This window comes from Pipistrellus hanaki, assembly GCF_964339955.1.
Source record: "Pipistrellus hanaki genome assembly, chromosome: 9".
NCBI lineage: Eukaryota > Metazoa > Chordata > Mammalia > Chiroptera > Vespertilionidae > Pipistrellus > Pipistrellus hanaki.
In genome coordinates this window covers 20,651,303-20,677,741 of record NC_140511.1, presented here as the reverse complement: position 1 = coordinate 20,677,741, position 26,439 = coordinate 20,651,303, and the positions used below count along the sequence as shown (strand labels likewise).

The window sequence follows — 26,439 nt, the reverse complement described above, 5'->3', positions numbered from 1 at the left end:
GCAAAAATGGGCAAAATTCTTCAAGTTCAGCAATTGTTCCTTGGAGATAAGAGTCAAATTATAAAGACTCAAATGATTAACAATCCAAGTTATTTACTTATAATAAACCTGATATTAAAGTATCAAGTATGATAAATCATAACACTGTTGGTATACTCAGTTCTAGTGCGTGATTCTAATACTTAAAAAAATTGTTTTCCGGTCCTGGCGGGTGTGGCTCAGTCAATTTGATACATTGTACATCCCACGTACCAAAAGGTTGCCAGTTCTATTCCCGGCCAAGGACACACGCCCAAGTTGCAGCCTCAATCCTGGGTAAGTGTGCAGGAGGCAGCTGATTGATGTTTCACTCTCACATCAGTGTTTCACTTTCTTTCTCTCTCTCTCTTTCTCTCTCTCTCTCTCTCAAAAAAAGGTCAATGTGTTTTTTTATTTTTTATTTTTTTATTTATTGTTTTCCACTATTACATCAGTGTTTGACAAAGTAATTTCATTAAGGCAAGTAAAACAGCAATTAGTTTCTCCCAGCTTATTAACGAAAACACAAACCAACTATAAAAATCTTTAAAATGCTAATATTTTCCCTTAAGCAATCAACACTAAAAATCACTCATTAAATAAATTCACCACCAAAAATAAACCTTCAGCTTAAATCCCAATAGAAATGGCCTTATGAAAAAATATTCTGTTTACTACTCTCCACTCATACAAAGAAACTAGAAATGTTATTGAAGTTGTGACTAAACTATGAATGTGAATAATTTTCATATCACCGAGATATTGGGATGGTTTGAAATGGAATGTACCTCTGTTCTGCTACTAGTGCAAAACAATGCCTTTTATGTGAATTAGAAAAGACTGTCCTTTCGTCAAGACACTTTACTGCCAACAGTCGTAAAACTGTGGTTGTTAGCAATACTGACTGTACTAATGTAAATGGAATCCTTGAGTTGTGCACAATTATGTTCTCTCATAATTCCTTATTCTGTTATCTTCTTTTCCTATATCTGTCTTAAATAGATCTACAACATCAGGGCTATGGTTCTCTTTAAGAGAAACAAAAAGGGCCCTCAATACAACTCCCAATAACACAAAATGACAGTTAAAGAGATCATACATGTGCCATTAATAGCAACAATAATGATGATAAAACTTCAATACTGATCTTAATTCTCACTTAAGTCTATCTCATTTGTCTGATTCTGAGACCATTAATATATGAGCCTTGCTCTTTCAAATATAAATGGTAATTTTAAACTGACATTATACAGAAAACTTAAAATTCACAGTAAGAATAGACAGGCAATGCTGATACGCTTATTGACAATACTAGCTGATGATTGGAAAACAAAATAACTGGACATCATCTTTTCAATTCCAAACTTTTCGGATAAAGTATGTGCATAGGACCATGGCAGCTTTCACAGAAAACCAGAACTGAAAGTTGAGCACTTCCAATATCCAAAAATGTATTAGCTGCATCAGAAAATCATTATCCCAGAAGTCAAGGCCAATAAATATTCTTCTTAATTGTGCAGAGAGGAATACATTAAGCAGTACCATCAGATTACATCGCCAAATATTAAGGTTATTTAAAATCTTTATAATTCCACAAATTCATGGTGAATAGAACCTCTAAAATTCAAGAATTAAAATTTACAAAAATAAATACCACTCTGACACTCAAGGGACATCTTCACTTTAAGGCCTTTATCACAAATCTGAATCTTTATTGTTCTGAAATAAATGTTATCAACATAAAACAAAAACTCCAATATTCAGTCTCAGAAGAGGTGTGGCACAAAGGCCCATCACATGTAACAAGAAAACTTCCTTAAAAAAAGAAAAAAAAGAAGAAGTACTATGAGAAGTCTTTCATATGAATAAAAATGCACCCTTGGAGTTTTTTTCCTCAGCTCATCAGCTTGTATGCATGTAGGAATCAAAAGGTTTGCATTTTCTTCACAACAGTTCTTGCTATGATATTTGACGGACTTTTTGCCACTCAACAAATTCATCAAGAAGAACAGGCCCTAGAAATAAAGAAACAATTTTTGTTAGAATGAGCTCTGTGATAACAAGGAACTGATCCTTCCCTTTTTGGGGAGGTTTTGGTTCCAACCTCCCTCTTCTACTTAATAGTGCTGCCTTAGCTTTTTCTTTTTTTACATAAGGGACTTTTTTCACAACTGATATCTGTAGCACTTCCTTCTCAAGGATTGTGTTTCATGAACTCTATAATAACTAAATCAGTGTTAACCTCGCCCTTTTCCAACTGCTCAGAGAATTTGCCATTTAATTATTTAAAAATCTAAACATTGTTAAAAGTAGCATTTCTATGCTACCTCAGCAAGAAGTATATGAGCTTGTTGAAAGGATAGCCATACTACAGACTTATATGGTTCCAGTAACAGGACCTGGAATAAATCTGCATACAAAGTAAGTGCCTAATAAACACCCGATCTAAGAACTATTCTAAAAAGACAGTTTTATAATACAGGGGGTTCAAACTCAGTTATACTCAGAAGCCAACCAGGGAGGCAATGGAAACGAGCTCAGTGTTTACTTTATTAGAAGTAGGAAAACTCACTGCCACAAGGGATCATGATTGCCCTCTTTTTCTGAAAATGCACAACCCTATGGTAGTCTCTATTTTTCTCTTGCTTTTCAAAGATTATAAGATAAATAGCAAATAAACACAATCATAAATGGCAACTGAAAAGCACCCTAGTTGTTGGCATAGCAAGAAAAATGGAAAGCAAATCCAACATAAGCCACTACTTGGCTCTAGCCACTAATTCCTATGAAAGTTTTGTCAGATTTTAGAAAAAGTTTTCAAGTAAATATCATAAGCTTTTTCTATTATAGCTGATATTTTGCTTTCCTAGCTTTTAAAATCATAACTGTACTTTTCTTCCATAGAAAAATGCCAAAAAGGCAGAATGAAGCAGAATTTTAGCTTCTAGATACAAAAATTACAACTTAATTAAGCTTTATAATGCTGTGAGAAATTAAAAATATTTCATTTATCAGCATAGATTTTAAAATACTGCTCAACCTAAGCAGTCTGCCTACCTTCTACACCTGCCTCCTCCCACATGGTTAAATACTAAAAATTACTGCTACGAAGTTAAAATCATTTACGGTAATGCTACACAAATGCATATTCTCATTTAGTAGTTTAAAAATTTTACTTTCACAGGAAAACATTATACTTACAAGCACCATCTTCATCGTAGTTACTAAGATCAGCATTGACTGTTCTGCTGAATTCTAATACATTGTACCACTGATCTTTATTCATAACCCGATACTTTGATTGCTGAAGAAAATAATATAAACATTTGGATTATAGAACATGCATTATTTATTAGGGCTTAACTCAATAAATCTAGTTATAATATCTTTTGTAATTTGTTTTTTTTCTAAAACATTTATTGTGTTCTTTTAGATTGTGTTTTTAAATCCTCAGGGCCTGGCTTGTGTTACAAGTCAGTGGTCGGCAAATTCATTAGTTAATAGAGCCAAATATCAACAGTACAACAATTGAAATTTCTTTTGAGAGTCAAATTTTTTAAACTTAAATTTCTTCTAATGCCACTTCTTCAAAATAGACTTGCCCAGGCCGTGGTATTTTGTGGAAGAGCCACACTCAAGGGGCCAAAGAGCCTCAGTTTGCCGACCACTATAATAGGTGGTTAGGGCATCAGCCTGAGCACCACAGGGTTACAGGTTCAATTTCCAGTCAAGGGCACATACCTGGGTTGCAGGTTTGATCCCTGGCCCCAGTCAGGGATGTGTAGGAGGTAGCCAATTGATGTGTCCCTCTCACTTCAATGTTTTTCCTTCCTTCCTTCCTTTTTTCCTCCCTCCCTCCCTCCCTCCCTCCCTCCCTCCCTCCCTCCCTCCCTCCCTCCCTCCCTCCCTCCCTCCCTCCCTCCCTCCCTCCCTCCCTCCTTCCTTCCTTCCTTCCTTCCTTCCTTCCTTCCCTCCTTCCTTCCCTCCTTTCCTCCCTCCCTCCCTCGCTAAAAATCAATGGAAAAAATATGCTTGGGTGAGGATTTACAAAAAAAAGAGAGATCACCAACTTATTTTTCCCTTATTTTTCTTTCATTTTTGAAGAATACAAGCACATCAGGGTACTGATGTTTATCTATGCATATACTTGTAAATGAGATCAAGATATACAACATTTTCTACAACCATTAAGTTCCCTTGTGTGGCTTTCCCTACTAACTTCTTTCTTTGCATGAGATTTATTAAGTCACATTCTGAAGTTGGCACCTTTGGAGGCAGTGGAAAGGCATGAGTTCAAATCTCACTTCTGCCACTTATAAGTGACCTTAGAAAATTATGTATCTTAGAAGATACCTCCTTATTTGTTAATGGGGATAAAATGTAATTCAAAACGGTATAACAAAGATTATAAAAGAGCCCTAGCTGGTGTGGCTCAATTGGTAGGAGCATCATCCCATATACCAAAAGGTGGTAGGTTTGATTCCCAGCAAGGACACATGACTGGGTTGTGGGTTCCATCCCTGGTGAGTGTGTGTTCAGGAGACAATGGATCAATGTTTCTCTCTCTTTTTCTCTCAAATTAAAAATAAATAAGCAAATAAGTTAATAAGTAAATAAATAAAAATATTTAAATATTTAAAAAGATAGTATGGGAAGCACCCTCCACTGTATAACAAGTGTTTGAAAATATTTAGTTCTTTCAGTTCCCTTTATAGGTGAGTATTCTTATATTTAGTTATTTTTATTTTTGCCAAAACTACTGACAGGAGGGAGATTGATAACATCCATCAAAAACATCAACTTTATGCCGAAACCGGTTTGGCTCAGTGGTAGAGCGTCGGTCTGCGGACTGAAGGGTCCCGGGTTCGATTCCGGTCAAGGGCATGTACCTGGGTTGCGGGCACGTCCCCGGTAGGGGGTGTGCAGGAGGCAGCTGGTCGATGTTTCTCTCTCATCGACGTTTCTAGCTCTCTATATCTCTCCCTTCCTCTCTGTAAAAAATCAATAAAATATATTTTTAAAAAAACAAAACAAAAAAAACAAAAAAAACATCAACTTTATTAAGCTTAAAGATTTTAAGTATGTAAAAAACCAATTCATATAAGGCCTTTTTATACTATTATTTAACACAAGTTTTAAACAAAACTACTTTGGGGAACTTGCTATGATAAACAATTAGCTTCTTGAGAAATTATTTTCAAAGCAAAAGCAGAAGGATCTATATTTCAAGAAATGGCGAGAACCATATATATATATATAAAAAAAAACACACTAAAATTGAACAGGCACAAAAACAGAAAAGCAAAGAAAGCAATGAAAAAAAGAATAGTATCTTCTTAAAACACTTCCTATCGTAGATACGATAAACCTTCTAATATAATAGAATACTTTCTTCATAAATTCAGCATACATTTTTAGTAATCAGCACATTTCAGTATACCATTATAGCCACTCTCATATTTATGGACATCAAATATTAAAAGCTTTATTTGAATTTTTTAAATTGAGCCTAAATGAAAAGTTATATTACTATACTTGGTTCTTATGTGGATTTTAGTCTAAGACCCTGTGTAACAGAAAGAAACCTGATTTAGAAGCTTGAGATTATGCACTAATATCAATTTTCTCCTGCCAAAAGTCTGAAGACTGCGATAAAATTATTTCTTGAAGGTTTATTTTTTAATGGAGAGTAGGAGAAAATAACTATGTACAGAATATATTATGAACATGAACTTGGGTCTAAAAAAGACAGTAGATATGTAAACATTTTAACAAATTTTCTACTATAGCAGATATTTTTACAAGTATAATATTAAAAATCTATTTGTTTTTCCCCAATTAAAGGTATGTTTTTCAATAAGATTAAAATTTAAAATAATATTTTAAAAACAAAACAAACAAACATACCTCCAGGTATTGGTAAAATACTGAAAATAGTGGCCATGTCCTTCCAAGCAGAAGAGCTAACATAGATTTAGCAGTATCAATGTCAAGGCTTCTCTGATCTTTATCCTAAAATATATAAGTAAAAATATTTTTCCTAAATGTGAAGTCAAGGTTAAAAAAATATTAAAATTACAAAACACGGATATTGCACTTACCCTTGCAAAATCAAAGGCATATCTGTAGATATTCTTAAATGAAGAAATGTCATTCAACTGTGAGCGCAAAAAGTCAAATTTGCTCTGTAATTTTTCTGTGCAGTCACACCTTAAATTTAAAAAAAATCAAACAGATTATGTAATAAAGAAAAGTAAATTAAAAAGCACCTTTAGAAGGTCTAAAAGAATGCATGAAGAAAAAAAGTAAGAGCAATACAATATGAAGTTATTAACTTAGGTTTACAATTCTCTGATTCAAAATTTACTACAGCAAACAAACAACCCTGTTGCCTTGTATCTACCAATGCAATAAGAAAACATACACACACACACATACCTGGAAACCAATAACAGTTCAATTCAAGTAACATTTCTTTAAAAAAAAAAAAAAAAAAAAACTCAATAAAATTACAATTGTCTCTTAGAGAGTATTAAAATGTGCTTTTACCATATAAAGTTAGCAAATGGCAGAACAAATGAAATTAGTCAGGCTTCTGTCACATATTTCACCGGAAAGTTCTTAGGCACCATTTGGTTAGAGATTAGCCATGAGTGGTTTCAAAAGTTGAAGACATTACATTGAGGAAATTAATACATTATGTTAGTGGTTCAGTCATAAATTTAGATTCCTAAAATTTTAATCAACAAAAAATTGAGGAACATCAGTGGCAGCACCTGCAGTACATAACAAATGTTAATTTGTTTTGATAACAAATGAACATCAAGTGTAGTACATATATATGCAAAAGATGCAAAAGTTATGTTATTTCTAAAAATAAGATATTAAATATAAAAAGCTAAATAATTTTTTGAATGCTCAAAAATCTTTATTGACTTTGATTTTTGCTGGGTTGATATATCCCACTATTTTGCAAGAAACAAGGAGACAAAGCCTTTCACAATTGGCCCAAATTTCCTGTTACATCACCTGGCAGGTCCCAACATCTGTATTGTGCTCTAGATATATTTCACTTATCATTCCCAAATGCCACAGCTATGCTTCAGTACACATTATTTCCCTCTACTTGATACCTTTCCAACATTTTCACTAAATATTATTCATCAATACCCCACTCACATTTTGCCATACCTGAGAGACCTGACTTCCTTCAATCAAACTAGTTGTGCCATCTATTGTGACCCAGAGTTATTCCACTCAAAACTGAAATTTTAGTACTCATCATATATATAGACAGGTAGCATTCTCATATTAACTAAGACTTTCACTACAGTAAATCAATAAGGTGATATGGTAAGTTATAATTCTGTTAAGGTATATATATTTTAAATAAACTTATATGTTGCTTAAATTTTGCATTCCTAGAATAAGCCAAAGTTGATCGTGTTACTACTTAATACATTGCTATTTTTTTTTTTTTGCTATGTTCCTAAGTGAGACTTGCTTACAAATTTCATTTTAACATTCTCCTTGATACTTTTGATAACAAACTTATAACTTAAGCCTCAGAAAATAAAATGAGTATTATTATCCTTTTTTTCTGTTTTCTGAAAAAGTTTATTGAACACTGGAAAACAGCATTTGTTCAAACTAAGGTGAAAAACAACCTGGGCCTTTACACTGAAGAAAGGATTTTTAACCACTAAATCAGCATCTTTAATGGTTATAGGACTATTCAGATATTGTATTTCTTTTTCAATCACTTTTGGCCATTTATATATTTTTCTGATAACTTGTTTATTTCACACAATTTTATTTAACCCTTTGCACTCCGCTGTCCCCTCTCAGGGGACATTGGAATTCTAGCATATCACTCGGATGTCCCTCTCAGGGGACATTGCAGTTTATTAGTGATTACGGGGAATTGAGTTAATTCAACGCACGTTTCCGCCGCAAAGTAGCGTCGAGTAGCTGGTAGCCAATGTCCAGAATGGTTCGGAGTGCAAAGGATTAAATATGTCAATTAAAATTATTTACTAAAATGTTTTTTAAATATATTTTATTGATTTTTTACAGAGAGGAAGAGAGAGGGATAGAGAGTTAGAAACATCAATGAGAGAGAATCATCGATCAGCTGCCTCTTGCACACCCCCCACTGGGGATGTGCCCGCAACCAAGGTACATGCCCTCGACTGGAATCAAACCCAGGACCTTTCAGTCCACAGGCCGATGCTCTATCCACTGAGCCAAACCGGTTTCGGCTATTTACTAAAATGTTCAATGTATATTATGATATACATAGTTTTGCCTTCTCTTTGATTTTCCTGACCATCTTGCAAGAATTTCTTAATTCTCTCAATTTTAGCATTGCCTTTTATTTTACTAATATCTGAACATCTCATCTCTTTTTGCTTCTTTCATTGGGTTCTTTTTCTAAATTTTTAAATTAGATATAGCTCATTTGCTTTCAGGCCTTTTCTCTCTTAAGGCTATAGATTTCCCTCTAAGTATATAATTAGCTTCAGCCACAGTTTTGATAAATACCATTGCTTTGATTATTCATTTGTAAATGACACCTTGCTGAGTGATTTCAGAAGAGTGGAATAAAAAAGTCTTACTAGAATAGATTTAAGAGAGAATAAGAGAAGAACTGCAGGAAGTAAGTATAGACAAATACTTTCAGAGAGTTTGATTCTATGATAAAAGGGAACTGAGAAAAGAAGAACTAACTAGGGTGGGATTGAGAGGTTGGAGAAGAGGGGAAAGGTAAGCATAAGGTTTTGCTTAAAAAAAAAAAAAAATATATATATATATATATATATATATATATATGAATGAAATAACTTCCACTTCCAGCAAGGTGAAATAAATGTGCTTTTCTTTATCCTAACTAAAAGTAACAGATGTTATATATAAAAACAAGCATAAGAAGATGTTTGAGGAACACTACAATAATGAGTTCCCTTTCTGCCTCATGTATCCCAAACTTGGAACTAGTCAGCAAACCAAAAATGCCAATGGGCAGACAAAAAGCAACAACAAATAAAAATACACACACACACACGCACACACACCTGCTTTCCCTCTAGCTAAACAAAAAGGAGCCTAGCAAAGCAAAAACCTTTTAGGGAGAAAAAAAACCCACAAAACCAACACATTATTTTTCAGTCAAACATCATAGTAAAGTATGGCTCAAGCCCCACCAATGCCAGCAAAGACTGAATGGTCCACTCTCACTCAACTCCTGCAGTGCCAATGGAAGCCACACGGGGAACATGAACTTGTACTCCTGCCAGGTAATCAGGAGCAGCCAATCCTCCTCTGCCTGGGGGTCAGAGTCAGGGCTTTCACCATCACTGCAGGAGCAAGGCCACTGCCCTCGCAGTGTGACTGGGGACTTTGTGGGGTACAAGAAGGTATCAGTGAAGCCCTAGTGGTGACCTGGAACTCTCAGGCCTGCCAACACTAATGAGGCCTTTCTTTCTCAGCTGTCAATGGAGCAAGAGTAGGGAACTTCAATTTCAATCTGCACCTGGAAGTAGTAAGGCAGTGGTCCCCACTTCTGCCGAAGTGTGTTAAAGGAAGCTAGCTAAAACTGAGAGTTTAAATAAGATCCAGAGTTTCATGAGTATAATAGTAAACATTTCCAGGTTTCAATAATCAATTGTGAACACAATAAGACAACTGAAAATAGAAAGCCTCAGCAAAGAAATATAAAGTCTAAAGAAAATATGTAAAAAAGAAGCAAATGGTAATTTTTAATTGTAAAATACAAGACAGACTTAAGCCCTTTACAAAAAATATTAAAATTAGAAGACAGGAATGGACAGAATTCATTAAAACACACACACACACACACACACACACACACACACACACACACACACTATATGCTATCTAGAAAAAAGAAACTGACTTCAAATATAACAACATAGGCTGATCGAAAGTAAAAGAATGGAAAATGAGATGAGCCCTGGCTGGTTTTTCTCAATGGTTAGAGAGCATTGGCCCTCAGACCAAAGGGTCTCGGGATCTATTCCCAGTCAAGGGCACATACCTCGATTGCAGGTTTGATCCTCAGCCCTGGTTGAGGCCCATGTGGGAAGAAATCAGTCAATGTGTCTCTCTCACATTGATGTTTCTCTCTTTCTCCCTCTCTCTCTTCCCCTCCTTCCTCCTTTCCACTCTCTCCCTCTCTGAAGATCAACGGGAAAAAGAGGTTCAGTAACTTGCCGAAAGTCACATTAACCTTTTTCAGTCTGTTTCCTCATTTTAAATCAATAACACTAATAGACAATCCACAGATTAAATGAACATATATGTGTTAAATGCCTAACACAGTTCTGGGCACAATATACTCCTTTTGAGGCAAAAATCACCTATTCAGGGTGACTCTCTCTCCAAACTATTTCATACTATTCCTAATGGCATATCTAAATCTTGAGCAGAGAAAGATTCTAATATAATAACTGGCAATTAATGTTTTTTTATTGGAAGAGTGAAAAGAATAAGAGCACAAACTTCCACATTTGTTATCAATATCACACTGTAAACGAACCTAGCAATACCAGTGAACACAACCCTTACATTGAATCTAGTCCAAAAACAGACTCAGTACGGTAGTTAATATCAATACCTCATAACTTGGAAAGCTTAGAAATAAATGTTTCCCCTGAACTAAAAAGAAATAATGCATAATTATGTCATGGAAAGCAAAAGATAGTCTTATTGAATAAAAACAAAACACAGATTTTAAGAAACTCTAGCACAATATGTTACCCCTCTCCAAAATTATTGCAATTAAAATGAGTGGAAATGGATTTAAATTTCAACATTAGGACTTGAAAATTGACTTCCTGAATACAGGTATCTTGCTTTTCAAAAGTTTTCACATGAGAAAAGTTTTCCACTCTACTAAGGTATGCCAGAACAAAAATTTGCAAGTATCCTTGGAATCTTGAATCCAAGAATGCAAGAAAGAGCTTCGAAGACCCATATGCAATATTTTGGGTGTAGCAACATTTGTGCATCTTAATGGGGAAAGATCCACAGCTTACATAAAGTTCAAGAGTCATTAAAGCAACAGCTGTGTTTAAAACTATCCCCAAAGCCGGGACAAGTTTGGCTCAGTGGATAGAGCGTTGGCCTGCGGACCGAATGGTCCCGGGTTCGATTCCGGTCAAGGGCATGTACCTTGGTTGCGGGCACATCCCCAGTGGGGGGTGTGCAGGAGGCAGCTGGTCGGTGTTTCTCTCTCATCGATGTTTCTAACTCTCTGTCCCTCTCAATTCCTCTCTGTGTAAAATCAATAAAATATATATATATATATATATATATATATATATATATATATATATATATATATATATATTTATATTTATATTTATATTTATATATATAAAAAAAAAAAAAAAACTATCCCCAAAATGATTCCTGTGCTCAAAAATTTCTAATGGTTTCCCAATATCTATACATATGCTTTAAACTCTCAACATGTTAGCCAAAGCCCTCCAAAGTGTAGCCATTATTATCCCAACTATCTGGAATTTAAACCTATTCTATTTTCTTTATGTACCATTTGACTGTAACTAACCAGACTACTTCCCCCTCAAACATATACTTTGCTTACTCAAAGCTCTGATCACAATTTCTTCTTCAGAAACATTTTCCTAAATCCTTAACCATTAAAATCCTAATCATTCTTCAGGGTCCAGTTCAAATGCCACACCTATAAAGATTTTCCTGTCTATTCAGCTAAAATTAACCTATGAGCAGCTGTACTTCCACAGTATTTTGTATCTTTAATCTAGCACTTGTTACATTTCACCTATATTTATGGTTATAGTATTACTAGAGGCCCGGTGCACGAAATTCGTGTATGGGGGGGGGGGGTTGTCCCTCAGCCCAGCCTGCACCCTCTCCAATCTGGGACCCCTCAAGGGATGTTAAACTGCAGTTGGACATCCCTCTCACAATCCAGGACTGCTGGCTCCCAACTGCTTGCCTGCCTGCCTTCCTGATTGCCCCTAACCGCTTCTGCCTGCCAGCCTGATCACCCCATAACCATTCCCATGCCAGCCTGATTGAGGTCTAACTGCTCCCCTGCCAGCCTGTTTGCCCCCAACTTCCCTCCTCTGTTGGCCTGGCCACCCTTAACTGCCCTCCCCTGCAGGGTTGATCGCCTCCAACTGCCCTCCCTTGCAGGCCTGGTCCCTCCCAATTGCCCTTCCCTGCTGGCCATCTTATGGTGACCATCTTGTGTCCACATGGGGCAGGATCTTTGACCTCATGGGGGCAGCCATCTTGTGTGTTGGAGTGATGGTCAATCTGCATATTACTCTTTTATTAGGATAGAGGCCTGGTGCATGGGTGGGGGCCATGTGGTTTGCCCTAAAGGGTGTCCCAGATCAGGGTGGCGGCTCTCTTGGGGTGTGGGGCGGCCTGGGCGAGGGGCCTATGGTGGTTTGCAGGCCCGGCCACATACCCCGGCGACCCAAGCAGAGGCCCTGGTATCTGGAATTTATTTATCTTCTGCAATTGAAACTTTGTATCCTTGAGTGGAGGCCTAGGCCAGCTATGGCAGGCGCAAAGCTTGGCTTCTGTTGCCAGGGGAACCCAAGCCTCTCAACTACTCTCTGTGGCTGGGGTTAGTTAGTTGGGGTTAATTTGAATACTTACTCTGATTGGCTGGTGGGCATGGATTGAGCAAAGTGAGGGTTAATTTGCATATTACTCTTTATTAGGTAGGATAATATCTTCTTTGCCCTATTAGAATTTAACTAGCAGGCAAGAGCCATGTTTTATGCCTCACAGAAATCACCAGTGATACAGTACTTTATATAATAATGATGTTTATAGCAAAATACCTAGAAACAATATGACAATTATATCCCCTAAAACTTACAAAATGGCCATTCTAATATCTATAATAATAAAAGCATAATACACTAATTAGACCGGACATCTTTCTGGACGAAGACAGGGCTGAGGGGAGCCGGGATCCAGGTGCCTGCTGGTGGCTGGAAGATAGCCGAACCAGTGCTGGCAGCCGGGGGAAGGAAGGCCTATTCTTGCACAAATTTTGTACATCTGGCCTGCACTCTACACTAATAATAGCCTAGGTGGTCATCACACCCTGACACCATGGTGCCCTCAAGCTGTCACAAGATGGCTGCATAGAAGGGGCCTGGGGGGTCCCGTGGCTCCACGCAGCACAGAGGAGGCCAGTCCTAGCGTCTCCACTGCCTCTGCTGCCTCTTGCTGAGGAGGCGGGTCGCAGCAGAGTTGCCACCACCTCGCAGTGGGGGCGGGTCCCGGCGGCTGCTCTGTGCAGCTTCCGCTGGGGTTCCTGTGGCCCCGCGTCTGCCACAGAGGCGGGACCCCTGACTCCAGCCTACCTCTTTGGGGCAATCAATCCATCGAAGAGCCCCAAATGGGTGGGCGGAGCCTACCTCTTTGGAGGAATGGATCGCAGGGCTCCCGCACTATGAGAGGGCACAGGACAGGCTGGGGGACTACCCCCACCCACGGAGCGCACAAATTTTGTGCACCAGGCCTCTAGTTTAATATGCAAATTGACCGAACAGCAGAACGACCTTCTGTATGGAGGCAGTCGGGGCTGGGAGGGTGGGAGGTAGGTAGGAGGCAGCTGGAGGGAGGGGGGGACCAGGAGAGTGGGAGGTGGTCAGGAAGCAGCCCATGTTGGGACGCTGCGAAGGCAAAAGTTATACACAGATTTTTTACTGCACAGGGATTGATGCTCCCAACCTCTATGCTATTCAAAGGTCAATGGCAAAAAACCCTATTTTCAGTCAAGTGTGCTTGCCTAATTTGAATAGCTTCAAGACTATACAGCAAAGGGTTCTAGGCTAATGGACAGGAAACACTGAGTGAAACACAAACATCTAATTCAATGTTAAGTGCTATATAATTGCTTTTATTTTGTACTAGAGGCTTGGTGCACAAAATTCATGCAGGGTAGGATCCTTAGGCCTGGCCTCTCCGCCTCCTCCTTTCCTCGCTCCCTCAGTGCCCCACCAACTCTGGTGGTCATCTGCCATGTTCTATACCGCCCCTTGGTGATCAGCTGACATCATAGCAAGAAATCAAACTCCTGCTCTCCCAGTCGAACTCCCGAGTGGATTATTTGCATATTAGCCTTTCATATATATAGAAGATAGCTGTGAACTGCCTATAAGAAAGATGTGCTAATAAAAAAGTATATTCATGCCCTAACCAGTTTGGCTCAGTGGATAAGAGTCCCAGGTTCAATTCCAGTCAAGGGCATGTACCTTGGTTGCAGGCACATCCCCGGTAGGGGGTGCACAGGAGGCAGCTGATTGATGTTTCTCTTTCATCGATGTTTCTAACTCTCTCTCCCTCTCTCCTCCTCTCTGTAAAAAAAATCAATAAAATATGTACATTTTTTAAAATGTTTATGGGTTAGTCAATTTCTATCCTTGGACACAAGGGCATATGTTGCTAATTATTCAAGAGTATATTTTAATATGGCACGTTATGACATCTAGATAAATTGCAAAATTTTAGTTTGGTTGTAAATACTATGATTTAAAAAGTTAATAATGGCCTTCTGTTTTAAAAAGAATGCTAACAGATATACAAAAGAATGTCCAAATGAAAGTACAGTATGATAGACTGGTAATGCTGAAATTTAAATTCTAGGTCCTTGCTCTGCCACAAATGAGCTATTTAAACTTTAGCAAATATTTACCTCTCTGAGTCTCAGACTCTTGTTCTCACCTATACCTAACCTAATGGAAGTGAGAGGGTTGATTTTATGCTCTACTAGAAGCCCAGTGCACAAAAATTCATGCAGGAGTGGTAGGGAGAGTCCCTCAGCCCGGCTTGCCCCTCTCACAGTCTGGGAGCCCTCGGGGGATGTTCTATTGATAGCTTAGGCTGCTCCCATAAGCCAAAATCTAGCCTCCCTCTGCGAGAGGCAACCAGGCCGATCAGGGGAAGGCACTGCCCCATCACCCTGCCTCGGCTGTCTGCCCCCGCATCGGCTTTGTCCAGGAGAACATTTGGCTGTCTGGTCTAATTAGCATATTATGCTTTTATTATTATAGATTATTACATATTCTAGAAATTAGGATTTGGTTCACATGAGCAAGGTTTTTTATCTAAATATAATCTGTATGTAAATACTGGTTAATGTGTTAATAAACGCATAATTGGAACAGAAAACCATATGGCTAACAAGTACCCCAGTTTGTGGCTCAAAGATATTGTAAGTTAATGATTCCTCTATTTTAGAATGTTGATAGTTAGCAATATATGCATTAACATTAGAAGCATGATATAAAATTACCACGTAATTCCTAACTGATTCTGAAACAAAGTCTACTTTAACTTTGGAAAGACAAAATCAAATTATTTTTATAAAGAAACAATTTTATAGCTTATGACAGTGTTCCAAAGGCAGCATCCTAATACTACTTATAATGGCTACAGGCTGTACAGGAGCCATACAGCATTTCTACTTTTGTCCTTCATGAGATTCACTTGGCAAAAAATAATTGAGAGTGCTATACAACTCTGCCTTCAAATTTCATCTTTAGATCAAGTATAAAATTGATGAGGAAAGAGAGGAGGCCTCAGAGCTTAGAACTGCCCAAACAGCAAACTCTGTACACAGATTTCTATATTCGGAGAAGGAAATATTTTATTGCTCAAACAACCTGTGAGTAAATAACATCATGGACCTCTAATTCACCTAAAAAAAAGAGTCAGTGAATTTAAATAGGACTGTACTAAGGTTCTTTAAAAGACAATATGAAAAATGGGGTAACTGTTCATTTTGCCAAAACATAGTATACATTTTGTCAATCCTAAACTGATTATTATAGATCAAACCAATTTGATTACATAATGTGAAACTTCTGAAAATTGCAAAGCACAAAATATCAATTAAGATCTTCAAATAGCCCATCAAATTTGTTTTTTAAAAAAATATCTTACTGTAATGAAGTCATGCCCTTTAACCATTCTTCCTTGGTAAAAAATCCCATGCTTTCAGCCTCCAATTTCCACGCTAAAACTAACATAATAATCTGGAAAGAACAGAACATAAAGGATAGGGGAAAAGTCAGCATAGAGATAATCATGTCTATATTTATCATGGAGAGCATTTTTATACAACTATTTCCTTCCTTCAAATATTAAAGAGTACAACCTCTGGATTTATTATCTATAAAGAAACTTAGATGGGACCAATTTCTTAAAAGTAAAAAGTTCTAACAGTTTCTGAAGGTAGAATAACCCTCACTCTATTACAAATGGCACTTGTATCAAGAAAGAAAACTTGGGCCCAAATCAAATTGATTAAAAATATACTAAGTAAAAATTCATAATAAACATGAAGAAACAAAATCTTCACATAAGATTAAGGTGTCCAAATTTTTAGAAATTTATGAATATGCTATCCCCCACTTATATTCCATTCTACTTAGAAAAAACACATACATTTTCAGGTTCAACACCAATGTCTTCACAAAATTTTTCCATTCCTTCTGGCCCTACAACTTCATCAGGACCTTCAAAGACAAAAATAATTTATATATTTTATTATTATAATTTAAAATCAATATAAAACATAAGCCATTATTCTAAAGATATCTCTGAATATACCATAACATTTTTGGAAATAAATTATTTTGAATTTTGACATATTTTTGATAAAGTAGTATAAACATTTGCTATAGAATTTAATATTTTAATTTTTTAAATGCTCTTAAAATACATTACAAAATAAAAACATTAAAAATGAAGCAGCATCAATATCAATCACTAGTTTGTACTATAACTTAAATCCTTCTATTTAAAAATTATTTACTGAGAGCTCTAAAGATAACTATTGTGCATAGATATAAAGTAACCTAAGAAGGTTTAAGCTTCTTACTGTACTAGAATGTGCCAGTACCAATCCACAATTTCAGACAATCAGAAGAGAATGTTTAGTTACTAAAACAGAAGATCATTCACTATCCTTTTGAAATATTCCAAAATAAAATTTAACACTTTAATAAAAAGATACACATATAAAAATACGACTTAAGGGGATTACTACATTCCAACTCCAGAATATTTTCTTATCATCTTGGTTCTTGAATAGACAGTAAAGCAATAGTTAGGTAGGGACAAAAGTTTAATCCTTCAATTAATTTGTCTATCATTTGTTCAAAAATTATGATACGTTTGTTATTTTTCTACCTTAGCAACACTAAATGTAAGTCAATATACCAATTCCCATATTTTCTCATGTTAACAGATTCCCAAAATATAATAAAAAGATACTATATGACTGATTAACTTATATGTGGACTATACATTAAAAAAAAAAAAAAACACATACTACACAGATAGTCAAAAAAAAAAAACACAAAAAACACACACACACACAAAAAAAATACCCAAACTCATATAGAGAACAAATTGGTGGTTGCCAAAGGTAGGCAAAATGGGTAAAAGTAGTCAAAGGCACAAACTTCCAGTTATAAAATAAGCCCTGGGATGTAATGTACAGCATAGTGGCTATAGTTAATATTACTGTATTGTATACTTGAAAGTCACTAAAAGCGTAGATCTAAAAGTTCTCACCGCAAATAAATTTTTTGGTAACTATGTGGCGATAGATGTTAACTAGACTTATTTTGATAATTATTTTGCAAAACATACATATATTCAATCATTACGTTGTACCTGAAAGTAATGTCATATCTCAACTTTAAAAGGCTAACACAATATGAAATATGATAGAAATATGTTTGCCACACTTGATTTTTGAAAATATAGTCTTGCCAATACATGCTTGCTGTTTCAGATGAGATCCATGCTGCTAAGATGATGTGATTTTAATTAAACACTTGCAAATTTTTTGGTCTAAACTTTTTTTGCTGTACAGCCCTAGCTGGTTTGGCTCAGCAGAGAGAGCGTTGGCTTGATAACTGAGATGTCCTGGGTTCAATTCTGGTCAAGGGCACATACCTCGGTTGCAGGATCCCGGCCCTGGTTGGGGCAGGCAGGAGGTAACCAATCGATGTGTCTCTCTCGTACCAGTGTTTCTCTCTGTCTTTCCCTCTCCCTTCCACTCTCTCTAAGAATCAACAGGAAAAATATCCTCAGGTGAGGATTTTAAAAAAAGTAATGCATTTATTTATTCAGTAAGGTGTTAAAAGATGAAGAGGGTGACAATTATAGGAAACTTTTCTTCCTAATATATATCTGGAGGACTTTTTTTTAACAAGATGTGTTAAGTAATTTAAAAAGCACACATCTTTATATAATAAAAGGCAAGTTTGCAAATTGACCAAACCGTGGAATGACCCATGGCTATGAGGCGCACTGACCACCAGGGGGCAGACGCTCAACACAGAAGCTGCCCACTGGTGGTCAGTGCACTCCCACAGGGGAGCGCCATTCAGCCAGAAACTGGGCTCACAACTGGCAAGCACAGTGGCAGTGGCAGTGACAGGAACCTCTTCCGCCTCCACAGCAGCACTAAGGATGTGTGACTGATGGCTTAGGCCCACTTCCCGAGGGCCTAAGCAGTCAGTCAGACATCCCCCGAGGGCTCCTGGACTGCAAGAGAGCTGAAGGACACCCCCCCTTCTCGCTGAGTGCACAAATTCCATGCACTGGGCCTCTAGTACACAATAAAGTTATTAAAAATATATCTGGCCCTAGCCAGTGGTTAGTGTCAGTCCTTGGATTAAAGGGTTGCAGATTCAATTCTGGTAAAGAGAAGATACTTCGTTTACGCGCTTGATCCCTGGCCCAATGGGGACATGTGCAAGAGGTAACCAATTGATGTGTCTCTCTCATACTCGCATAATCAATGTCTCTCTCTCTCTCTCTCTCTCTCTCTCTCTCTTTCTCTCTCTCTCTCCTTCCCTCCCTCCCTCCTTCCCTTCCCCCTCTCCCTTCCACTCTAACAATCAATGAAAAAAATATCCTTGGGTGAGGATTAACAAAAATGTGACTCAATGATTGAGTATCGAACTATAAACCAGGAGGTCCCAGGATTCCTGGTCAGGATACATGCTAGGGTTGCAGGCTCAATTCCTAGTAGGAGGCATGTAGGAGGTAGCTGATCAGTGATTCTCATCATTCATGTTTTTATCTCTTTATATGTATAGTTTTACTCTGAGGCGAGTGCGACAAGGAACCACCAGACGAAGGAACCGCTGAGCTAAAGCCAGCCCTATATGTATAGTTCTAAATATAAACATATATTTAAAGACTAGAGACCTGATGCACAAAATGTGTGCAAGAGTAGGCATTCCTTCCCCTGACTGCCGGCATCGGCTTCCCTCTGGCACCTGGGACTGGGCTTCCCTCACAGCCCCAGCTTCGTCCAGAAGGTAGCCTGGAAGGATGTCCAATCCAATTAGCATATTATGCTTTTATTATTATAAACATATATGTCTGAATATACATCCTTGTGGTTTGAAAGTAAACATGAGGTAAAAAATGTAACAGAAGAAAACAAAAGTATTTTAAGGTATGATAGGAATATAATTTAAATTTTTCTACGCAGCAAGAAAGCTGACTTGCTCTTGAAGCTGCCATCATTAGTAACTAGAAGAGACAGCTGAAGAGTTTGTAAAAAAATATCAGTTACAATTATAAAATATAGTCTCTCTAAATACTGTGAAATCAGTGATTAAAATTCTATTAAAATCAAGTTAAATTGTTATACCAAGATATATAAGATACATATTAGTTCTTTTTGTATAAGGCTTTCCCAAAGTAATATAAATAGTAACAAGATCTAAATCTAACATAAGGTCTATACTCAGATTCTTTTCCCAGATTGCATAATGTTAATTCTTCTTCTTAAAACATACTCTTCTAATAAAACTACTCCCAGGGAGCTGAATTTAACTAACTTTAAAACAAAAACCAGATTTCTAATCAATTTAAAAAGCTATGGAAATGAACCAGTTAGATACTTTACTAGGATTATGTAATCCTATCCCTAATTTTGATTCTTTATAAGACTTTAAACATGCCTTTCACTTGGCATGCCTTTTGTTTTGTAACAAGCCTAGTATGTTACTGAATCCTTGCTAATTTAAATATCAGTCAAGATGAGGTCTTATGAAAGGGCAAAACCATCAGGCTTATCGAATATAATGTATTGATATTATGTTAATAAAATTACTGGTGAAATATTTTAATAACCATAAAGAAATGATTCTGACTACGTATGTAGGTATAAAACCATGTCAGCCACAGCAGATCAGGAAAAACACTATGCTAAATGAATGGCACAGCATCTTCTACATAGGAACTATACTGGAACTGTACTGCAAACATACAACCAATAAATCTGATGCTCTAATACTATTACTCATTTAATAATAACTAACATTTATTGAATTCTAATTACGTACCAGTTACTGGACTAAGAGCTTTACAAGTGTTACCTCAATTGGCAATTATTGTTTCTATTTTAATAAGCAACACTCCCATTTTATGATGGAATAGTAATTGTTTATTGGACTAATAACTGGTTCCTCCTTGTCAATTGGTTCTCTGCCTATTACAGCCTCTAGAGAGGCCTTTCCTAATCTATTTGAAAATCCAAAGTTCCTACTTTCTATCCCTGAACTTTCCCATATTACCTTTATAACCCTCCAAAATCTGTAATTATCTTGCCTACTTACCTATTTACTGTCTGGCTTCCCACTAGAAGACAAGTCCTCCCAAGGAGAAGGGCCTATCTTTACTTGTTCACTATTACATTCCCAGCATGTAGAGAGGGCCTTATACACAAGTGCTCAAAAAATGTTTAATGAGTGAATCATTCCATGAATGACAGAAGTTAACCTCAAGTGTACTTACTAATATTTTCTTTGCAATAGGAAAATTAGTTGCCACATATATATTTAAAAAGCAAATAAACATGAGATAGTAGTAGTTAAAAGCATAGGATCTATAATCAAAATGACCTAGGATTGCATTTTGGCTCATCAGTGCATGACCTTAAGCAAATTACTTAATCTAAGCATTCAGTTTTCTCATCTGTAAATGGCTAACACTGCATATTTAACAAAATGGTCACTAGGGAAAGCTACATAATTAACATAATTTTTGAAATAAAGATAGCAAGTATTATGCTATTATAAAAATGCTAGTATAGGAAATAAATGTTTAAATAATTAGAGTCTTATGCTAAACAGGAAAGTCACTACAAGAGGTAAAACAAGTAAGCATGAAAGAAGAAAATGATCAAATAATTTTATAATATCTAGTAACCTTTATAAGTAAAATGAGTGACCTTTTGATTCTATATCATGCATACTAAAATGGCATTTTGAATAATGGGTCAACATTTTAAATGGAGGTCAGTAATCAAATGAATTTCCTTCATTTAATTTGGGTTAGTGGTTGTCTTGGGATGCCAGTAATAGCAGTTTTTCTGGTCTAGAAAGAATCTGTTCTGTTTCTAAACAATTTTTAAATTATGCTTTTGAGATCACTCAGCTGATCCCAAGAGTGAAGTTATTGTTCCCTACCCTGAGCCTAAACTTATATCTCAAGTTCAGAGTTCACTTGAAGCCTTAACTTGATTACTCTACATATAATACAATGACTGCATATACACTGCTTTATTTTAAACAAACACTCTGAGAATGATAATGATAAAAAAAAGGGGGGGGGGGGGGACAGGGAGGCAGGTAAGAGAAAGAAAAAAAGGGGGAGGGGCACTTTAAAACCAGTAGTTTCAAAAGACGAAAAAATTCTAATGGGAAAAAATTTTCATATATGCTTAAAAAGAAGTTAGAATAGCTCAGCTGATATGGCTCAGTGGTTGAGTGTTGACCTATGAGTCAGGTCACGGTTCAATACCCAGTCAGGGCACATGCTTGAGTTGCATGCACCATTCCTAGTAGCCGGCAAGCAGGAGGTAGCTGATCAGTGATTCTCTTTCATCATTGATGTTTCTCTCTCCCTCTCCCTTCCCTCTCTGAAATCAATAAAAAATGTTTTGTTTTGTTTTTAAAGTAGTAATAAATGGGAAACAAGTATTGTTTTTTATATATTTGCTTAACTCTTCAGCTTCATCCCTGGCTTTGACTTTCACGCCACCCAGGCCCAAAGCTTTATATCTACCACTGCAGGATTTGGTTTGAATTAGCTTCCTCAAGAAGCCTTCCCTGACATTTCAAGGCTGGGTTACATATTCCTCCTATAAAATTTCACAGTGCATCTTCCTAATATGACATTTATCACACTGTATTAATATCTTTCTGTTTATTTATTTATTTATTTTTTGCATCTTTCCTAGAAGTTAGTGGCTAAATAGCAATTATTAAAGGGTGTTGTGCGATGACATGTCTGTTTTAAATCTTTTACTATGGCTCCCAGAAGTTTCAGAAAATGTCAGTCTCTGGTTCAGAAAAATTTCGAAAGAATATTAAAGAAAAACAAAAGTATGTATAATATAAATGTTTTATTACATACTTTGTTTTCCAGAATATCAACTCTATTTTCGCTAATGGATGTAAACCAGTAAGTAAATCTGTCTGTTTACAAATTGTATTTATAGAAAATGAGTTTTACCCTCTCACTAAATATATACTTAAGTATATATTTAAAGACAGCCTGAAATTCTTAACCTACCCACAATTCTCAGTCTTGACCCTGATCCCAGCACACAGCACTAACGCACAGCAGGCCTGAAATAAATAGTTTGTTAAATGAATAAACACCCCCCCAAAATTTTAAAGCATGTGACTGATATCTTCTTATATTAATTTCATTACCTGCATACTCATAAAACCAAGCCAGGCACTTCTTGCTTGAAAAATGTTCCTCTCCACTTATTAGTCTAGCAGGGGGTTGGGATCTGCAATAGCTTAGAAAACACACAAATGCCTAAGAATTTTATAGTCTCAACTTGTAGTGAAAAGCTAAGTTCAATACCAACTATGTCAATTCAAACTAAACAAAGTATTTTTTTTTTTTTTACAGCTAGTGTAATGGGGAAAAAATAGAGTTAAGTATTTGCAATTTGATATAGTAGTCTATACATAAAAATGTATGGCTAACAAAACCCAAATGCTACTTTGCTCACTATCAAATTCCAAAAATATCAACAAAAACTAATTCCCCAAATTTCAAGACCACACAGAAGTTCAATCTAATGGTCTCAATGCAGGACTAGTATTTGGAAAGTATTAATCTTTATAATGATTCTTCTGAATTGCATGGAAACCATATTTTTGTATAATGGTTATACATTTGAAAACAAAACCTTAGAAAGTATATTTTGATAGTTAATTTATCAATATTTCAAAATAAAACTATGTATTTAGAGTTGCTTATCATCTACCAAGTTTAAGTAGAGATTTAAAGATAAAAGACGATTTAGGACCTAAGGATATAATTAAATTCTACACACACACACAAAAAAAACCATAAGGATAACATTAATACAAATAATTGGGCCAAAGCTATTTAATCTTATTTTTTCCTTAAATGACTTTATGGAAAAAGAAAAAAATATTAAGTTCATAGTAAGTTCATAAGTGGCCTCTAGGATATAATGAACTTCAGAGAACCTTTTCTTGAGGAGGTCAAATAGTTACACTACCACAATGACATAGAAATGCTATAATTTCTGCAACTGACTAATGTAAAATAGGGTACCATATTTAAAAGTTTAAGTTGATAGAGCAAAGTATCACTTGAGTTATAATGGCTGCTTAGCTTTTTTAAATAATTACTTTAAATCATTTTGATACACTATATACTTAAGATACCTACAAGTTAAGAGTAATACAGAACTATTAGTAATTTGCATGTTCTGTAAAAATTGAGCTAGTGGAGTAACCATGTCAAATTCTAGTATGAGTTACCAAGAGGCATTAAAAAAAAAAAAAAAACATCATCTTTCACAGAATTAGCCCAAGAAATATACTTAGGCTCTGTTTTCCCAGATTAATGAAGGAAAAAAAACCGAACCAACCAGAAAAAGGTGCGGACAAAATAAGTTACCTACCTCATATTTTAAGCATAACTAAGGAGAGTTCTATTATCGTTATCATCTCTCGCCTTTAAAATGCTGGCTACAATCTTCTTTTAATGGCAGCACCTGAAGTTGTCACATCAAGTGCCAACCACAGGTACAATCAGACACTCCATAAGAATTAAAAACCCCACTCCTCACACCTAAATGGCAGTCATCTTCTGCATTATATAATGTTGCGGGGATGCCTCGATGACATGTTACAATGAGATCAAAGAGCTACCACTTGCAGCTCTGCTTCGTTTTCTTTTTCCTTCAAGAGCATAGAGCACAATAGCTCTCAATTATTAATATTTATATTGGGAGCGAACAGCATCCTGGATGCCGGAAAACAAAACGCATGCAGGGGCTTCCCCATTTGGCACGCAGGGATTGGCGCAGGTGGAGGCACTGTACTTCCGGAAAGGGGGCTTCTGCTGTTACACAGCCTCCTGCTGGGGTCCTCCGGGTTAGCCCGCTACATCTGGAGGCCAACTGCAACTGGGGGGGGGGGGGGGGGGTCCCCTTCCTATCATTCCCATGGCAGTTGGCAGGTCGAGATTTTTCCTGTTTTGCTCCTTTCTTCACTCTACAAAGAAATTCTAGACGTGACCCGCGGCGGATCAGTTGGGAGAGAAGGCGGAGGAGGGGTAAGACCGCGGGGGAGAGAGAGAAAGAGCGCAGTGTACGTGCGCGCTCGTTTCCCACCCTCCGCGGCACGCAGGCTGCCGCGGGGCCGCTCCGCCGACCCCGGAGCTCCCGCACCGGACACGAGGGGGTCCGGCGCAGGCTCGCGGCGATCGGCGCCCACCACGAAGACTTATCGGGGTTGGGGGTGGGGAGGGAGGCCTCTGCCCAGCTCGAGCCGGGGAGACCCGACCCGCCTCCTTCTCCCCTGGCCGTCCAGCGTCCAGCGGGGGAGGGAAGGCTGAAGGGTGGGGGGGAGGTGGTACCTGGAGATTTTACACTTTTTGAGGCCTCCGTCTTCCGCTACTGCCGCTGCCACGCCGGGGGATTTTCTCTTCTTCTTCACCGGCATCTTCCGCCCTCCCCGGCAGGGCGGCCAGGGGAGCCGGGGGAGGGGGTCGCGGTCCGCCGCGGGCTCCTCGGCGCCGGCCCCCGGGTCCCAGAGACAGCAGCAGCAGACGTAGTAGCAGAGCCTCCAGCCCGCGCCGCTGCCTCCCAGCCCGGCCGCGGGCCGCCCCCACGCCCCCTCCCGGGCTCCCTCCGCCCGGGGCAGCGGGTCCCTTCGCGCCGGTGGGCACTGCGGCTCGGCCACTCCGGGGAGGGAGAGCGCCGACTGCGCGGCACGGCCGCCAGTCACAGACTCCGGGAGCAGGAGGCTCAGCCTGACCCGGATGCGCCTCGCCGGTGGCCGGAAGTGACGCAACGCGGAGCTGGCCGCCGGGAGGGGAGGGGCGGGGCGGGGCTCCGGCTGCAAGGCCTTGCAGCTGCACTGGCTGAATGACGCCCAGCACCGGCCCTGGGGAGAGGTCCGGCTCTGGGGGCCCTTGGACCGCCTTGGTGGTCCAGGGACTTCCATCTCCCCTAATGCTGGTAAGTCACCTCCAAGAAATGTTTTATGAAGCCACTGGTGCTTTGGCCTTAAGTTAAAAATAACTTGGTAAAGGAAACCAAACTTCACTTCTGAGCTCTCCCATTCGGTAACCTCACGTTCACTGTTACTTCTGAAACGCACATTTTCTTTTGGGGCTGGCTGGCTATCAGCCGCCCACTCTCAGACCCCTTCCTTGTCCCTCACCTCTTTGCCTTGTTAAAACTTAGCTTTACCATTTCTCACCTGTCAGGTAAGAAACAGTAGGCAGTCGCTGACCTAGCAAAGAGGAATTTGGGGAGCATTTCTAAGGGGCCTTCCTTCAAACTTTTACCCCAAACACTTTAATGACTCCACCTTCACTTCAGAGAAAATATTGTTTATAAATGAAGGTTGTTGCATATAAAGATTATATAGTGGAAAGTCGTTTTAGTCAATATATACGTAGAATAAGTTAACATCTGTAAAGCAAAGTGAGATTATAGAGAAAGTGTCTTTAAATTCAGTAACAGCCCATGTGGTCCTAGTGAGATGACTTCCACCTGGACACTCTCATTTGGACAATAAGAATATCCTGTTTCCTTGGTGCCATTAATTGGTTCAGAAGGACACATGATCCAAACCAGGCTGGTCAGCACCAATGACATGAAACTGAACCATCAGGAATCAATTTATTTCCTATGGACTTGAACCTGAGAGGATGTAAGAATAAGTCAAAACTCAGAAAAGACCAGAATCAAGTAGAAAAACAAAAGAACAAAAACAAATGATTTTATGATACAGGGCCTGAGTCCATGATATGCCCTGAAAATCAGTTACAGGAGCCATT

General features: G+C 37.9%; 1 protein-coding gene across 4 annotated transcripts; it reads right to left on the bottom strand.

Moving 5' to 3' along the window:
* Positions 1 to 1,706: 1,706 nt before the first annotated feature.
* Positions 1,707 to 25,434, bottom strand: DCUN1D5 (defective in cullin neddylation 1 domain containing 5). Of its 4 annotated transcripts, XM_084895176.1 has the most exons (8): positions 25,009 to 25,434; positions 22,812 to 22,903; positions 16,504 to 16,574; positions 16,000 to 16,091; positions 6,120 to 6,228; positions 5,926 to 6,030; positions 3,220 to 3,322; positions 1,707 to 2,033 (listed from the first exon to the last, which is right to left on the bottom strand). In XM_084895176.1, exons 1-8 carry the CDS (start codon positions 25,092 to 25,094, stop codon positions 1,978 to 1,980), a joined length of 714 nt encoding a protein of 237 aa, XP_084751302.1. In that variant the 5' UTR covers positions 25,095 to 25,434; the 3' UTR covers positions 1,707 to 1,977. The 4 variants fall into 4 exon arrangements, with proteins under 4 accessions (XP_084751302.1, XP_084751303.1, XP_084751304.1 ...); XM_084895177.1 differs by lacking the exon at positions 22,812 to 22,903 and having other exon boundaries at positions 25,009 to 25,261; XM_084895178.1 differs by lacking the exon at positions 16,000 to 16,091 and having other exon boundaries at positions 25,009 to 25,059.
* Between the last annotated feature and the right edge of the window lie 1,005 nt (positions 25,435 to 26,439).